At 38.4% G+C, this 18,337-nt stretch overlaps 1 protein-coding gene across 3 annotated transcripts in view; it reads right to left on the reverse strand.

Moving 5' to 3' along the window:
• Positions 1 to 318: 318 nt before the first annotated feature.
• LOC149141164 (nucleotide pyrophosphatase/phosphodiesterase-like) overlaps positions 319 to 18,337 on the reverse strand; it is a 78,959-nt gene continuing 60,940 nt past the window's right edge. For all 3 annotated transcript variants that reach the window (XM_089447662.1, XM_089447659.1, XM_089447661.1), the window contains exons 10-13: positions 18,050 to 18,255; positions 17,783 to 17,908; positions 1,468 to 1,777; positions 319 to 1,038 (exon numbers count right to left, since the gene is read on the reverse strand). In XM_089447662.1, coding sequence (XP_089303788.1) covers positions 730 to 1,038; positions 1,468 to 1,777; positions 17,783 to 17,908; positions 18,050 to 18,255 — 951 coding nt within the window. In that variant the 3' untranslated portion in view covers positions 319 to 729. The remainder of the gene's footprint in view (positions 1,039 to 1,467; positions 1,778 to 17,782; positions 17,909 to 18,049; positions 18,256 to 18,337) is intronic.

Below are 18,337 nucleotides of genomic sequence, written 5' to 3' on the forward strand. Positions count from 1 at the left end.
CATTAATGTTTAATAAGAGCTAAAAATAGTTATTAGTATTAATAAGACCTAATTTGCAAAAGCAATTCAATTGGGTGTGCAAGTGCACCCAATACTTTTATGCTTTGATGTGTTTGTCACAAGTATCTCTTTATTTCTATTAACGGCTACTTTACACTATTATTTTCAGATCGATAACAGTAGCTTGCAGCAGTAACATTTGTTACACTACAATCTCTGGGTGCTTGCGTTTCTACAATCATTCAAGAGTTGGTTGTAGACATTATAATAGAACTACTACTTTCACTGGTATTAAGATAAATCGCATTTGAACAAATATTGTACAGTTTCAACTTTGAACATTATAAAATCTCCAATCTAGAGTAGAACTATTTCAAAATTCCAATATTCTTCCAAAGTGTTAGAAAACACTTCAATAAACAAACCTAGGTCGCTAGATAACTACATTCCAAAAGACAGCTTACACTCAAGAAAATATGCTAGAATGGATGTCTTTATTATCATTATAACATCTTATTACAATCTCTGCCCTTAGCCAACAGGACAATCCAGTTGAGAAGAACGGTGTACAACATCTTTTTTTCTTCTTTTGTGAACCCCAAAGTCTGGAAGCCACGCAAGGACAACAAACATATGCAAGCTGCCGAAACAAACTTGAGAATAACAACGGCTACTAACATCCATCAATTTATGTCTTCCATGTGAGAACATTATGATTGCTTTTCGAGTCTATTGAGCTAAAGTAGTAGATGGACAGTTACCAATGGAGTCACAACCAAGAATGTCTTTGTACTCTCTTGTAATCCAGAATTTATCATATACTTTCCCGTCTGAACTTCTCTTGTACTCAAACAACAATGCCGAATGGTTAAACGCAGTCAGCTTCACGAAGCCAAAATCATGATCTTTGAAGATGCTCCAAGTGGTGTTTAGAGAAGTATAGTCAGAAAGATGACTACCTCCGCCACCCGCAACTACATGAATTGTGGCATTAAAGGTTCCTGAATACTGAGACTTTTCTTCACTCACACAATAATTCTGCAATATTTGAACAGAAAAATGAAAGAAAGATAGTTTTTAGATATCTTCCATTTTATATTCAGACTGTAGTATAATTGAAGGAATCTGGATATGAACCATAAATAATTGGAGAGAACCTTAACAGAACCCATCCAGATAACAAATACATGTGAATGTCAAAAAAAACATACCCATCATCTTTATTAGTTCAAATTACACATACAAAACTCCATGGACTCAAGAACCAAAGTCTTGTAAGAATAAAAATGCATTTGAAAATCTAATGTTATGTCTGGAAAATTTTCTTGATAAAAATGTTCAGTAACTTCAGTTATCAGAGAAAAGAGGATGCACAAACAGAAATGATATAATTCCCGATTTCTAGAGACAAACTTTGCATCAACACAATATCAAATAACTCTACACATAAATGAGGGTTCGACTCACTTGATAAATGGGGCATGATCTCTCATAGTTGTGAACATGGCCAAAGAAAGCAATGTCAACCTTGTAATTCTGCCAAAGTTTTTGGTAAGTCTCTCTTCCCATTGGCTCTTCAAAAGCTCCATGAATGGCAAGCCATGAATTTGAGGAATAACCAAGAACTCGATGTGAAATGAAGATAAGCCATGGTTGCTTTTGTCTGTCAGCAGATGCTAAACATTCCTCAATAAATTTGTACTGTTCTGATCCTTCTTGCCAATCAAGTTCTGAATCTGCAATACAGAAATGGAACATGCCATAGTCGGTGGCATACCTGGTGCAAGATTATTCTTTGATAAGTAGACTTTCAAAATAATTTAAAAATAAAACAAAATAAACTGGTTCAGATAGAAGCTGAAATCAAGCAGCTACTTATTACAAGACAAAATGATATATAGATTATGAAATCTAATACATAAACATGAAAATTAGGCTATAGAATTCAACATGATACTAAAAACTAGATATCAGTTGGAATTTAGAATTAAGATTAGCAAAGATTAAAGAAGAATATAATGTTTCACATTTTTTCTTCTTAAAGAAAGATACACTTTCGACACTTGTCCTTTGTTCGGGTATATAAACACTAACAATGTCAAAGGAATTCCTCTTTTTTGAGGATCTTTATTAGTGTTGAATAATTTTCTAAATATTCCTCTGCTCCAGTTTGTCCTTCAATTAATCTTGAAAAACTACGCAAACAGGCATGTTTTCCCCAATTTGGCACTGATCTTGATGTACTAATAGAAATGCAAAACAACCATGCTTATGAATATTGAGTATGTAGGATGGTCTCCCCTTCTTTCCCAGAAGCTCCAAATGTTAGGCCTTTTTTAATTCTGTACGAGCCCTTGATAAACTTAATGTACTAAATATGAATAGAGATGATCAATTTTAGGTGTTATGGATCCAAACTATGAACAAGCATGATTACGATCAAAATTACAAATTAAAATATTTAAATGATCAAATGAAAGGCACAACTTTTTAAAGGCAATCCAAAATTTTAAAATATATAATTTACTGTAACAATGGTCAACAAATATTTATATGATAGCTTCCGTACACAACATCTTTATTTAGAATTATATTTAAAGAAGGTATCAAATGCACCGCTGAACTTATTAGGATGATGTTACCCATCCAGAGACATGGGTAACCCTAGGGAAAAAAAGTCTCCTACTTTGCAGCTTGCCAGCCAGCAGCCCTACCATGATCCACATATAGCGACCATGTTACCCATCCAGAGACATGGGTAACCCTAGGGAAAAAAAGTCTCCTACTTTGCAGCTTGTCAGCCAGCAGCCCTACCATGATCCACATATAGCCAGCCTCAGATGCCTCTCATCCATGATTTGGTCAGTGTATTCATTGATCTAACCTCTTCATTCGATGAAGGTGAGTCATCTGTTGTAAGGTACTTAACCTTTTTTGCATTCAAGTTATTTAATTCAATGTTTAAGGCAATCTACTATCTAGTATGGATCACAGGTTGACATTGGAGTATAGACTGCTGTCGGCTGTGTACATGATCACTTACTTCACCTAGGTGGTTATCAAGTGTCTCTAGTCCAATGTCACTTTCCTTAGGGTCTTTCTTTCACTGCCTAGGAGGTGAACAAATGGGAGGCTCCAATGATAGTAGCGCTTCATGTTATCATAATTAACACTTGTCATCATTCATCAATGTCCATTGTGCCATTTTTTCATTGGTTGTTGTCAGTCACTTGTACTGATTCCCTTTTGACCTTGTGCTATGAGAAGAGGTTGAATATATCCAAGGTTGATGCAACTGAAAGAAAAGAAAAAGCATGAGCCAAATGTTAAAATGCAAAAAAATGGCAAGGGATATAAAGCAAGCAAAGGCCAATTTTAGCTTGAACTCTACCCCCTCTTATATAGTCACTTGTCCTCGAGAGTATCCATGTATATCATGCCTATCAAAGGAAAAGGAACACTCAGTAAACATCCCAACCCTAATGAAGCAATACAAGGGGGATTACATGATCATTATCACTTGATAAATCAATAAATCTTGTTGAACAAACTATATCAAAGCAAGAAAGGAAAAGGCAAATATGCGGGCTTGGGAAAACAAAGGAAAGGGAAGATAACTCAAGCAGCTAAGCACTCCCTTTACAAAGGTGCACATGGACAATGGTTTGCATAACCTAGTATAAGACTCTAGCACCCTTCATTAAGTAAACCCCAAGCCATGACACCTATCATTTGAAAGGCACAACCTAGGAACTATTCCTCCCCTTAGGATTGGAAACACCTAATAAGGTCATATGTCAACCCTCCCATACATAATTGAGGTAAATTATGCACAATCATAAGCTAGTAGCACATTTGAAGATGATACTTGTGTGAATTACTTTGATGGTTTTGGCATTGAATATGGTCCACCTTTACGCTTTTATAGTTCTTGTGCCCATGATGTTGATCTCACTTGATTCGTTGAATATGTGTTACATGATTGTTACAAGTGTAGCCAGGATCCGTTGAGGGATAAGTGATGCATCTCTGAGACTATGTAGAGCCCCTTTAGCCCTATTCCATGATGATGCAGGACACTTGATGGAGGATGTTGGAAACCCTTTGAGGAGTGTTGGCCTTGATGAAGATTTTGCACTAATGATGTGACCCTCCTCCAGCCCCAGGGCCTTGGATGTTGAGCTTTGGTGCTAGGACATCAACTTGAGAGATGGTGCACCCTAAGATGACTAAACAATCCCAAGCTAGCATTGTACCTTATTGATGGACATTGCACTTCTCTTGATGATGATTGATGGTGTTGATCACCTGGGACCTGTTGGAGGGGTAGATGCACCCTATACCTTGATGACATTATGCCCTCCCCTACCTTGATGACATCATCTTAATTCCTCATTTGATGATGATGTGACACATTTTTTAGGATGATGTTGGCTTTGGAGGGTTGCTTTGGTGATATGCCACCTCATTTGGATGGATATCCATGACTTATGGGATAAGATACATCCCTTAAGTTATTCCTTGCACCTTTTCATGGAGAGACATGCCTTGTGGATGATGACATCTCCCTTGGAGGACATTAGACTCACACGTGTGGGTTAGTTGAGACTTAATTTTACATTTTGCTATCTTTGGGGGCCGTCTTGTGACCTATCCACCTAGTACCATGGATTTTACTTCTTTTTAAGGCTTTTAGTCTACTTTGAAGAAAATTGGCTTGGCTACTGTCATATAAATAAGGGGAGTCAATTTTCTTTCGATCATTGTCACACTTGGATTATTACACTTGTCATTTGTTATCTTTCTCTCTAGTGCGCAATGGAGGCCTAGTTAAGCAACTTTCTTGGGTGGATGATGTGATGTGATGTGATCTCGTCATGTACACTTATGGTGGATCTTGGATGTTGCATGGTGAAGTAAGTTAGTTTATTTGCTTTATCTTGGTTTTATGTTCAATGGGATATATGTTCTTGTGCTAAGTTGGTTTATTTGTTATTTGCTTCATTATCTCTTGTTGAGTTAAGCCCTTCCTCCAAGTATTTATAGAATAGAGATAGGTTTTTCTTTCCCTTAATTCGGAAATTTGAGAACCTAAATTGCCCCAAGGTAAGTTGGTTTATTTGTTCTAGGTTATTTTGGATTTAGAATCACTTCAAAAGAAACCCTAGAATAGTTTGTATCTTAGGCTCCATTTGTCCTAAATTGATAAGGCACTAGTCTTTATCATTTGAAGCATTCCTTTTTAAACCTAACTCCTTTTTGTTTCTGTTTTATGGTAAATTAGAGCTATATTACAGCAAAATTTTGTGTTTTTTAGTATCTAATGACTTGTTGATGCATACCCTAGGGTTATGTTTTCTTTAAAGGTGTATTAGAGAAGCTAATTCCAAGTTTTTGATGCATTTTTCAGCCATTTTTGAGAGTTGACATCATACTTTATTTGTTGTTATATGCTATATTAACCATCAATGTTTGTTGTAATTTTGTCCTTAGTTTACTCTTCACTCCATATAATTTTTACACATTTTTAACAGCTAAATTTGTTGTTATAAATTTTTGTTTTGCTGCAATTTTCTATCTTAAAACCCCAGTTTATAGCTTCCTTGAGTTTTTCTTGATTCGTTGTGCTCAAGTACCTATTTGAGACTCTTTAGGCTAACCCTAGCCTTTATATTGACCCATAGGCCTTTTGAACCCGAGTCTTGAATTTACTCTTTCATCCATTGTGAACCCTAGTTTTCCATATTATTATCCAGTGGATTTGTGTTGAAGGACCTTTAGGGAGCATTTAGCTTAAGATACTTGGGTTACTTGATCCCTAAGCCCTACAAAGGAAGCCTCCCTTGTGTTGGATTTTTTCCTTCACCAAAGAGAGGGAAGTAGTTGGTGAGGCAATAGTGGTAACACTATGGTGTTTTGCACATTGTCTAGGTCACTTAGCGAGGCTTTGCACTAGATGCTAGATTCTGTTGTAAAAGACCCTGTGTTCTAGAGTGGCTTGAGAGGCATGCACTAGCCAAAAGATGTGTGCAACTACATAGGTAAAGGATATAGTGATTAAGAAAATTGTTAAAATCACCTCCAAGAATTCGTCATTACATGTGGTTTTTAGGTGAATGCACTGCTATGTGTGGCATCCTATGAATATGTAAAATCCCAATAGTGTACTTCTATCATCCTTGAGAGAGGCCAAGACTTGCTCATATGGGCATCAACCCAATTGTAATGACCATCAGGAAGTACAAAAGTAGAATTTCTATAAAGAAAAGACAACCTAATTGACTTACAAAGGATGACAAACATAGTGACATCACTCCTTGACATTGGTTGAGTTGAATGAGCAACTGTATTTTATGTTATTAAATACTAGCTAACATACCTATGACTTTATCCCGTCGATAATTGGTTCAGTAGAAAGTGAGTCAAGATGCCTTTCATAACTTTCATGTTGAATAAAGTATGAGGCATATTTAAACCACTTGTATAGGTCCTTTATTATTAGAATAAACATCAGTCATATAACATCCATAGTGCAAAAGTAGAATAATGAATAATTAAATAAAAAGAATTATTCAATCCTTGCTAACATGCTTGTGGCTCCATCTTATGTCTAACAAGTCTTGTAATCAACTAGCTGAGAACTGATCTAGTTGAAATGGAGTTGATGATTTCCACAAGTGTTTTTTGAGCAGTAAACAAGGCATATTTAAGCCAATTTATAAAATTCGATGAAATACCAATCATATAAAGTCCATAGTGGAGAAGTTGATCATCGAAATAGGAAATAAATGTGTTGGTGCAATCCATCTACAAAGTCCATAGTGAAAGTTCATTAACTAAATGAAAAGGAAATATACCTATGGAAATACCAAGCTTAATCCATCCTGTTGCCGTAATATCTAACAGGCCTTAGACAGGGGTAGTGGCCCACTGTCACCACAGCCAAAACCCCTTGCTCTTTACAGATTTTCTCCGATGGGAAGAATCCTGATATGTGAATAGGTCACATAATAAGCATTCTAAGTATATGGTATAGGATGACAAAGGGGCTTCCAAGGGAAAAGCTCAACTTAAGCGCAAGGTTTCAATCAATGGTAAGGGATATTCGCTTTCTTTGGAGATGCTTAAAGATGTTTAAGAATGGCAATCTATGACCTAGAGTTTGATTTATTGGTTGAGAATTGGGAAGGCCTAAGGTCAAGATGCTAAGAAAGGGTTTCCAAAAATTATTTTCAACAAGACAAAGGCACATGAAACCCTCAAATAAGCCCCCAAGTTGAAGATAAATCCAAACTAGGGTTAGCTTAGGGCTAGTAACTAGGGCAAAGAAGTTTATGGACAAAATTGAAGTGAATGCCTACCAAGACAAGGGATTTTCTGGCAACCACTATCCTCTTGGCACTTAGACTATCCAACTTCGGAAATTCCTCTTCCCTAGGAATTCACACCAAGCCCTAGCTTGGTCGCTTGGCCTTAAACGGGCTGAATTAGGTCAAGAGGAAGAAAAGAAAATTTTATGGAAAAAAGTTAAAGTGATCAGCAACAAAGGATGGCCAATGCCTTATCCTTGAGTGGATGGAGTTTATGAGTTGATTAAATTAGCTAAAAGTTGTTGAGGAGGAAGGATAATTGATGCCCTAACACCAACAACCCTTGTGATTACCTATGTAATGGATCAAGAAGTTTCATGGGAGAGCTAATAAAAGTTCACCACTAGTATTATCATTCACATATTATTCATGAGTAATGCCCGCAATAATAATATCTAGATTCCATCAAATAGATTTTCAATAAATAAGGACACTTTAGAAAAACCATAGATTCAATATATTCCATATATTAGACAAGGAAATAGACTTCCAACAAAATGCTCACTTACAAGATAGCATGCATGAAATTCCATCCATTGATCCAAGACAATAGCTCCAAAGACAAGCGATTAGCTCCAATATCAAAATGCATTCATTGGTCACATCTCTACCACAAGAAAGAAGGCTGAAATTCAACTAAGAGAGGTCAAAATCTCCAAGTGTGTGATGATGAATTACAAATGAATCCTCTCCTCTACTTATATGAGGAGGACAAACATTAATTTTAGCCTAAAGCCCCTAAAAACAATCAAATGTCACAGTGACAAGTTAGGTCACAAGTCGAACTACTAGCTTAAACAAAATACAAAATATTTGCCCACACGTGTGAGTCGTAGGGCAATTTTTGTTGATTTCACCCATGCGTAGGCCCTTCTAGGACATGCGTTGAGGGCTTAAGGTGACAAGAGTGGTGTAGAAACCCTCTAAAATCATCCTTTGAGGGTTGGCTCCCAGATCTCTGTCAATCTCCCTTTGTGAACCAGTAAATTCATTTTGGGGCAACAAAGGTGGTCTCATGGGTCTCCAAATGCCCATAGTGTTTGTCTCTGCTCTAATGTTGACAGCATCCAAGGTGGTGCTAGCCCTCCCATGTTTCATGGGGTGAGACCATCCTTATCTAGGCCCTAAATCGACTACCATCCCTCGCAAAGTGTTAAGACCGACTGGGTCCAGTGCATCATTCCAAAAGTCATCAAATGTAGGGAAAATCACCAAAACTAAGGGTGTTGGAGGTGCCCAAGGGTGTGTATGATGCTTTATTGCTGCTTGGAGTCCTATGGCTCTCAACGCCTCACCTCTAGGTGTCAATATGCTTCTTTGGAATCTCGGTACCAGCTAAGGTGGCCAGGTCTTAGTTGTGGAACCACCTAACGATCACATCACAAAGTCTACTGAAAGCAACAAATCATCAGGTACAATAATCATTTTTACATCCAAGTGGACCAAACTTGAAAGTAATGGGCTATTTGACACTTCATACAAGGCTTCCCTTCCAAACTTGGGGCTTTGAACTCGCAATGGTGTCACCTCCCTAGGTAGGAGTGGTTAAAGGTCACCCCTATTAAGTGTTTTCTAACCCCCAAAGGAAGTGACATTTTCTCAGTCCACCCTTCAATCCATAGGTTTTATGTGAATAATGATGGTAACGGAGGGGAGAAAACTTCATGGCCAAGTGCCATGGTCAAACATACCAGCGTGGTGGGGATCTATATCCTGAGTGCATAGATGTGAGGACGGAGCAATCATGGATGCATGAGTTACAAACCCAGCCTTTGTTTTTCCACAAGCATAAGCACCCAATTGCAAAATGAATAAAGTACCTTTTAATCGGAAGCCCACCTTCGTTCATGTGGTCCGGCAAGATGGATGAGAAGACATATGATTGATGCAGGTGACGAAGATATGTATGGCACATTGTCGTAAGCTAGTGGTGGTTGTTAGGGGTTGTTGGCTGGCCTACTGGATAAGAAGTGTGGGAAAACAAGTTTTGTCCTATGGGGTCACCCACTTTTGGTGGTTAACACATCCCACTCTAACAGAATGAAAAATGGTGAAACCAATAATACAAGCTTCATTGCCTTGGAGCAATCACATGCGTAAGATCAATATGAAAGACAAGAAAAAGCATGGAGATTTTGCAATGGTTCACAACAATGAGCAACAAATTGCATTCAATTGCTTTAAGATCATGTTCATGATCATAGCACTGTTCTTTTGATGCATATGTTGCTTCTAGGGAAGCTTTGTAGCAATTAAAATTACATTTTCCATGCAATAACAACAATTTAGATTGACAGATTTGATCATGCTTTTTACATGGTTGCTTCCTCCATTGAGTGCAATAGTCCATGAGTTCCTCCTAGTGGTTGTGGGGTTTCACCTCCTTTTGGTATGGAGGATACTTTCTCTTGGCTTGGATGTGCAAAGTCCAACCCTCATTGCAGCATTTCATGAAAGACAAGTGTGTGCTCTTCAAATGGAAAGAATGTCAAATACAGTACTTTGGATTCTTCATGTCTCAGCTCCTGGATAAGGGGAACTAGCTCCAAGAAGATGCAGATTCAAGAAGTTGCATTCCCCACTTTAAGGAAGGTTTTGTGCATGGTCCTATTGGTTTGCAATTTTCTTTGATACTCGCATATTACTCAATTTTGTTTGGCCCTGGGCATGAACGTGAATTCTATTCTTTTCTGTTGCTTGATCTTTTGACTGTTTACAGTGTGTATTGTTCATGATAACTATTCACCAAGAACTCGTATTTTGGGTATTCTAAAGATTTCCAGAATAAGAATTTTGAGTCTCATGTAAGCACAGTTTTATGCATTTTAATTTTTTATAGATTTTTTATAGTTCCACTGTTAATAACTAGCGTGATGAATGGATTTCTATTATGCTTTATTGTGGATAGCTATGTTGCAGGAAACGTGGGGGGGGCCCGTTCCCAGCTAGAAACCGGTACGAAGCGCGGAAACACGTTTGGTACGGCCAAGAAACGCGTTTCTGGCCGTACTACCACGTTTCCCGAAACGGAAACGTGGCAGTACGGCCGGAAACGCGTTTCCCGGCCATACAAGCCACGTTTCCCAGTTGTAATGTGTTTTTTTTTTTTTTTTTTTTTAATTTGTTTTTAAATTTTTTTTAGGTTTCCAGTAAATTCTAGAAGCCTATTCTAAACTTATAAAAGAGAAGTTTGTCTCATTCTCTCATCACACTATTCAGCAAGTCGTTTCTCTTGGAGACTGGCAGTTGTTTCAGCTAGGGTGTTTTGAGCAGTGAGTAAAGTAGATTTCAGTAGCAAGAGAAAGAGATTTCAGCAGCAAGAGAAAGAGATTTCAGCAGGAGATTTCAGTAGCAGCAGATTTGGCTCAGCTACAGCCATATTTCTCTTCTCTTTTCTGGCATTTCGGGGTAGTTTCAGCCACAGAAAATTAATTTGGGTAAGCCACATTCATTTTGTTAGTTTTTTCTTACTATTTCTTCAATTTTTCTAGGGTTTATGCAGCCAAAAATATGAAAAACGTTTTTTATTTATAGATTTGTTTTTTAAATTTATTTTTGCAGCGGATTTGGCTCAGCTACAGCCATATTTCTCCTCTTTTCTGGCATTTTAGGGTAGTTTCAGCCACAGAAAATTAATTTGGGTAAGCCACATTCATTTCTTAGTTTTTTCTTACTATTTCTTCAATTTTTCTAGGGTTTATACAGCCAAAAATATGAAAAACGTTTTTATTATTTAACTTTTTTATTTATAGATTTGTTTTTTAATTTATTTTTGCAGCAATGGCTTCCAGCCAAAGTGCAGCTGCAAGTTCAAGCCCTAGGGCCAACCCAAGGGCTGAATATTATCCTCTTTGGAGGCATGTGACGAAGCTTCAAAGATGTGGAGGTGGTGGCTCATGGGAATGGCGATGCAATCTTTGCAATAATACGTACAAGGGCTCCTACCCAAGAGTGAAGGCACATCTATTGCATGGAGGAGGACAGGGGATTTCAGGTTGCACAAAAACATCAGATCCGTTGGCAAGGAGGGCATATCAAAGAGAGCAAGATGAGGCGGATGGTACTAAGAGAAGGCATGATGACCTTACTCAAGCTCCATCTAACATTGAGCCAAGGATTGTAGCTGAAGCAAGAAAGAGGAGAGCTGGTCAAACTCAACAACATGAACAACCAGCACCCAAAAATACCAGAGGCCCAGGGGCATCCCCTTCAGTTCAGGATAGCAGAATTGCTAGATTGGTGAATGTGCAAGCAAGAGAAGAAACTGATTCCAGAGTGGCTAGGTGCAATTATGCATGTGTTATCCCATTCAATGTTGTTCACTCTCCTTACTGGCAAGATATGATAAGGGCAGTTAACAAAGCTCCTCAAGGGTACAAGGGGCCCAACTATGAGAAAGTTAGAACCCAGCTTCTCAAAAATGAGAAGGACCTTGTGGAGGACATTTTAGCTCCAATTCGTTCTTCCTGGAGTAGCTCTGGGGTTACCATAGTCTCAGATGGTTGGACAGATATAAAGCGCAGACCATTGATGAATATCATTGCCACTTCCCCCAAAGGAGCAATGTTTATCAAGGCAGAAGACTGCTCAGGAGAGGTGAAAGATGCACATTACATTGTTGATGTTATTATAAAAGCTATTGAACAAATAGGGCCTAACAAGGTGGTGCAAGTTATCACGGATAATGCACCGATTTGCAAAGCTGCAGGTTTAGTTATTGAGGGGAGGTATGACCACATCTTTTGGACACCATGCATTGTCCATAATCTGAATCTGATCTTAGAGGAGATCGACAACAAAGTTTCCTGGATAAAGGAACTCACAGGGGAAGCAAGGGAGATTATCAAATTCATCACCAACCACCACCAGTCTCAGGCCATATTTCGAGAGTACTCCAAATTGGAGTTGTTAAAAGTTGCTGAGACAAGATATGCCTCAAACTTCGTGATGTTGCGCCGCCTTGTTGAGGTTAAGCATGCATTAGTTTCTATGGTGGTGAGTCAACTTTGGATTGAGTGGAGACAAGCAGATTCAGAGCGGGGATCTATGGTGCGTAGATTGTGCCTTGATGAGGATTGGTGGAGCAAGGTAGATTTCTTGCTAAAGTTCACAACCCCTGCATTTGAGCTTCTCCGGAGTGCTGACACTGACCAACCTTTCTTGGGAGAGGTATATGATGGCATGGATTCCATGGTTGAGAAAACTATGGAAATCATTTCGCAGGAGTCTCCACAACTTTTGTTTGTTGATGATCATTTTGCTGGTTTGATCAAGAAAATCATTGTTGATAGGTGGAACAATTTCAATACTCCATTGCACACTTTAGCACATGCTTTGAACCCCAAATTTTATGATGAGGAGCTTATTGCTAAAAGCAATGGGAAGAGGAAGGCACCCCATAAGGATAGAGAGGTGGCTACTGGGGTGAAAAAAGCCCTTATGAAAATGTTTCCTTCTCATCTACATAGGGAGGTAAAGGAGGAATTTGCCAGTTTTGCTGCAGGAATAGATGATTATGCAGATATATCAGCTTTGGAGGAGAGAAGCACCATGAATCCAGTTAGGTGGTGGATTTGTCATGGAGCAAATGGTGTACATTTGCAAAACCTTGCCGTTCGTATTCTTTCACAAGTGGCAAGCTCTTCATCAGCAGAAAGGAATTGGAGCATTTATGGTTTTATTCATTCTGTGAAGCGCAATAGGTTGAGCTCACAGAAAGCAGAGGATCTTGTTTATGTGCACTCCAACCTTCACCTTCCATCTCGTAGGGGTCCAAAATACAACAATGGTCCTTCTAAAGAATGGGATGTGGATGCAGAAAATCCTGATTTTGATCTCTCTCTTGCTGCCCTGAATATTGAGGCCGAATCTGGAAGTGGAATTGGTGCATCATCTTCTTCAGCACTACCATCCACTGTTGAGCATTGTGCTGCTTCTATTTTTGATGAGGATTGTTATGATGAGGATTAGTCTTTTGTGACTTGTCTCTATAGTTCTTGCAGCCTTATAGTCTTTATTGTACTTGCAGCCTCATATACTAATATAAATAAAGGCTGATTTTGAGATTTTGCCCTTGGATATATAATAAAGGTTGCTTTTGGATTTTCCTATATTTTTATTTTCATTATGTGATCATTCATGACTCATGAGTAAATGTGATGTAAATTTAATCTTAATGTTTAAATGTAATAAATTATAATGTATCATTAATGCTTTATGATTTCACATATATATAATAATAATTTCTAAATATTTTTTATATATATATATATATATATTCGCGTTTCCCCGTTTCCAAAATTTGGGGAGGTCACGTTTCGTATCGCTTCGAATTTCGGAAACTCGTTTCTGTTTCCCCGTTTCGTGCAACTTAGCTTCTAAGCTCTTCGGCTGATCAACTGCGCTCTGATACCATGTGAAAATTCCAATATGGAATCCTATTGCAGCAACTGGTATTATTTCTCCTAATTGTTAATTAATTTAACAATTTATCTGCTACGACAAATTGTTGATTTGGGGTATAGCATCAGATGTGCTCTAGCCACGAAATTTGGTGGAGAGGTTGGGGCACATGAGGCCTCCAATACCCAGAAAAGGTTTGGGCAGATTCTAAACAGATCAAGAGATATTGAAATAATTAATATTTTTAATGGAGTCCCTAAGTCTAAACTTAAGGAAAATAAAATATTAATGTGTATTAATATGAATCTGTGTTAAAATGGTCCAAAAGACATGGATCAAGCAAGATCTAATCTTAGCCGTTGATTAGGGACTTAATCTCGGTCGTTGAGATGTCAACAGGAAAAGTATAAGAGGAGGCTTGAGGGACACTTGGAGAACACACCAAAGTGATCAGTCATTCTATTCTCTAGAGCGGGGTTTGCTAAGAGAGATAGAATTAGTGATTGGGAGATGCAGTTGAGGGGGATTTGTGTACAGAGAGACAAAGAGGCAGAGATAGTGACGAGAAAGCAGCGCAGTGGCCAAGGAGAGTGACGCAGAGCCAGCCAGGGCTCACGTAGGGCCACGCAGAGGCAACCGGGAGTGTTGTGCAGAGCCTCAGAGAGGCCAGCGTAGCTGACGCAGGGCATCCCAGGGCTGACGCAGACCCATCCGGGGTGACGCAGGGCCAGCGTGAGACAGAGAGGGGCTGACGCAGTCCAGAGAGAGGCTGACGCTGGGGTTTCTAGAGCAAATTTGTGTTGAGTAGCTACCGAAATGATTATCCGGGGTTTCAGCCAGAAAATTTGTCAGAAATTAAGAGGTATTACTGCCAAGGAAATTCTCTGTTGGGTAGGCCAGTTTCGGCACCCAGATTATACTCTGATATTGCTTAATAAGAAAACCCTCAGATAGCTACACCGATTTTCCAACATTGGGTTTTTCAGGGGACATTAGTACAAAAATAATGGTGTCATATGGTGTTTTTTTCTGTTGCTTTTAGTTGTTGATCTGTAATATGTTGAGCATGCACTAGTGTTTATTTTCAGTACTTACATTGTAAATAACTTGTTAAGGAAAATAACAAGTAAGTAGGAATAAATCAGATAAAGTGCATGGAGGGTTTCTAACTAAGTAAACTTAGAAACTTCAACACAAATATCGAAATAAACACTCTACAACCTTCACAAATAAAATACTGCAGAAAAATAATTCGCTAGAAACCGAGAAATGCTACCAAACACACATAAATATGAGAATTATTTTTGGACAAATATCCTCGGAAAAAAACCCAACTTGGGAAAATAGATGCATCAATGAGGGTTTTTATTATTATGTAGCAGCGAAAATCTGAGTACAATATGGATGCCTAAAATTGGCAATCCACAGCAAGAAAATCTAGGCAAAATTATTGAAGGGAATTTACCCTTCCTCCACAAGCAATCCTGGCACAACTTGCCTCTAGAAAACTCGGCCTCCTAAAGCTTTTGCGTCACCCCCTGCGTTGGACTACACAGTCACTATGACATCTAGCCTCTAACTGGTCTTTGATGAAGGTGTTCTACCTTCTGCTGCCGAGAAATTCGTCTCTTCGACCCTCTGGAACCTCTGCCCGGCCTCTGCATCCAAGAACAATTTTCTCTCTAGCAAATCAAACTGCCTCTCTGAAGCTACTGCGCTGCCTCACTAGGATAACTCAACCCTCTTGTTGCTACCTCTCTGGATCTGAAAAACTTTCTCCGGATCACTGTCCCTACCCCTCACTCACTGCTTCGATCTCTGGCTCTCTCCGACAACTGACTGTTGCTACTCTGGAAATCGATCTGCCAAGAAATCGAACTACTCAAGTGTATTCTCCATCACCACATCGACCTCCTCTTATAATCCACTGTTGGAGCACCAACGACCAAGATTAAAACATAATCGATGGCTAGGATCATCTCTAGATCGATCTATGTGAGTTTCTAGATCATTCTCCTTATCTCAATTAATGTTGATTAATTAACCATATTCTCTAAGTTTAGACTTAGGAAATATTTTAAAAATGGTTAATAATCTAATTGAGATACTTCTAGGCGGAATTTCCAGAAACAATTTATGGGTTTTTGAAATCTCATGTATTCTAGCCTCTCCACCAAATTTTGTGGCTAGAACACACCCGATGCTACAAAAACTAACATTAGATGGATCTAAGCAATTAAATCAAATTTTGATATTTTATTGTAAAGGAAGTTAGATCTCACACCCGATGCTACAAAAACTAACATTAGATAGATCTAAGCAATTAAATCAAATTTTGATATTTTATTGTAAAGGAAGTTAGATCTCACTCTATAAACAGAGGAGAGCTTCCTCATTTGTACTCATGGTTGGATTCTGAGGGCACTGCCCTTCTTGGTAGTTAAAGGATATATCTTTAATGAAGCATTTTTTGTTTTAAGGGCTTATCTATGTGGTGAATTTTTTTGACTTAGAAGCTATTCTTTCTTGGTTATTTCTTCTACATCATTAAAGGCATTATTGTGATTACTCAAGACTACCACAAGGCTACTAAGGTCAATCCATTTGAAGGGAAACTTTGTCACTTGGAGGGAGGACGTCTAGAGGCTCTTCTCACATGCTCTCCTTTGTTGGTTTGGGGTAAGTTTTAATCCTTCTTGCTATTCCATATTCTAAAGTTTCTTAGTAAGGGTTTTAATTCTATTCTGTGCCATGGTCGATCTTGTGGTTGAAGGCTTTCCCCCTTGAGAGATCCCTTCTAGTGGGGCCATGATTTCATGATTTTCCTTTATTAGCAGAGAGGTTAATTTAGCTATCAGATTTTAACCTCTTGCCCTAATCCACAAAACACAGGATAACTGACCTAAGAAGGTTTTCATCTTGATCTCATCTTGCCACTTGATTCCTCTTGACTCCATAGCCCTAAAAGGATATTAGCACTGATCTTCATATCCCTCCACGATTTTTCTAATTTTTTCAAAAAACCCTAAAAACTCTCCAAAAAAATGTTTTGTTGAGGCTACCACTGACATCACCTTGTACTGTTTTGACTATGCCTTAGTGATTCTAGTAGGGAAGCCCCCCTTGAGTCGGAGAAGAGCTGGCCCAAAGTGAGAGGATAGGTCATTGAGGTGACAGCGAGTGACCTTCCTAAAAGGATCCCATCAGGTTGTACATTGTGGATTGGGGCTTTTATCACACAGATACAATTTGGGTAGTAACATGGCATACCAAACAGCAACTTCAAATGCGGGTAGTGGCAACATGGATAACCCAAGAGAGTGTAGATATTAAATGCTGTGTGAAAGGTTTCTCCTTTGTGGTCTTTTCAAGCAAATAGGAGAATTTGTTTTGAGGGAGAACCATTTTTCTTTAATACAGCACGACTCTGTAAGTGACTTTGTAATGTGGTTTTTTAATCTCATCCAGATGATTACTCATTGGAACAGTCCATGTACGACTTTACTCCCTACCCTTAGAGTTCTTGAATGAAGAGCTTTTTTGAAAGTATAGGAAATCTACTGGGAAAGTACTTAAAATATTCAGAAATAATCAGGGAGATCACTTATGCAAGTTTTGATGCTTATTTGGATTTAACTAAACCCATACCAGAATCAATCATCCCACAAAATGAAGGGTCTGAATGGAAGCAGCAAATAGATTACAAAACATGGTCATGTGCAAAGGGATTTTCCAGTTTTACAAAAAATTATGAGAGAAACTCAGAGGCAACCCAACTCACAGGGAACAATCACACACATGGTTGGTAAGAAAAGTGCAAGGACAGTCACCAGAAGAGAAAAAATTTGAAGCTATGAATCAGGAGCAGAAAGATATGGGCACAGAGCAAGCATATATTTCATTCATGAGCCACCCATAAGAAAAAATGAAAAACTTTAGCAGATAACTAATTCAAATTCAAGGTCATGAAGCCACTACAGACTTTTGCAACAGAATGCACTCATGCATACCATATCTTAGCATCATTAGTTGTTGGCAGATGAAATGTGGTTTTAGCTGGCACACCACATTCTCCACCTGAATCTGTGTTCTTATAAAATGAACTTGAATTAGGCCAATCACGCTCATGGTTTCCACTACAAAAGAACAGTACTAGTTAGAACTTCGAAAACTCCATAAGAATATCTCAACAATGTTTTGAAATTTTCTTAGAAATATAAAAGAAAAAAACATGGAAAGTAGAACACTTGGAGTATAAAATTTAACAATAGTAATACCTGGCTACCATGTATGGAACATGTGAAGCAATAGGCTCCACTTGTGCTGTGAACTGATCCCATTGTGACAGGTAGCCATTTGCATAAGATAAATCTCCAATATGAAACACTATGTCAATATTTTCCAAGTCCTCTATGAGACGATCAGTAGTATTTAGAGTGCCTGGTTGGTAGTTGCTATATGCATTAGAACCGTCACGCTCTGCCTGGAAGCAAGGAATTAGCTGATGAAATATGCTTCAATGCTTAACATTTCCGTTGGTCAGTATATTTAAAAAAATGCCTCTT

This window comes from Pinus tabuliformis, chromosome X (genome assembly GCF_031772625.1).
Source record: "Pinus tabuliformis cultivar Carrire ecotype Pingquan chromosome X, CPIR1, whole genome shotgun sequence".
In the NCBI taxonomy this organism is placed as follows: domain Eukaryota; kingdom Viridiplantae; phylum Streptophyta; class Pinopsida; order Pinales; family Pinaceae; genus Pinus; species Pinus tabuliformis.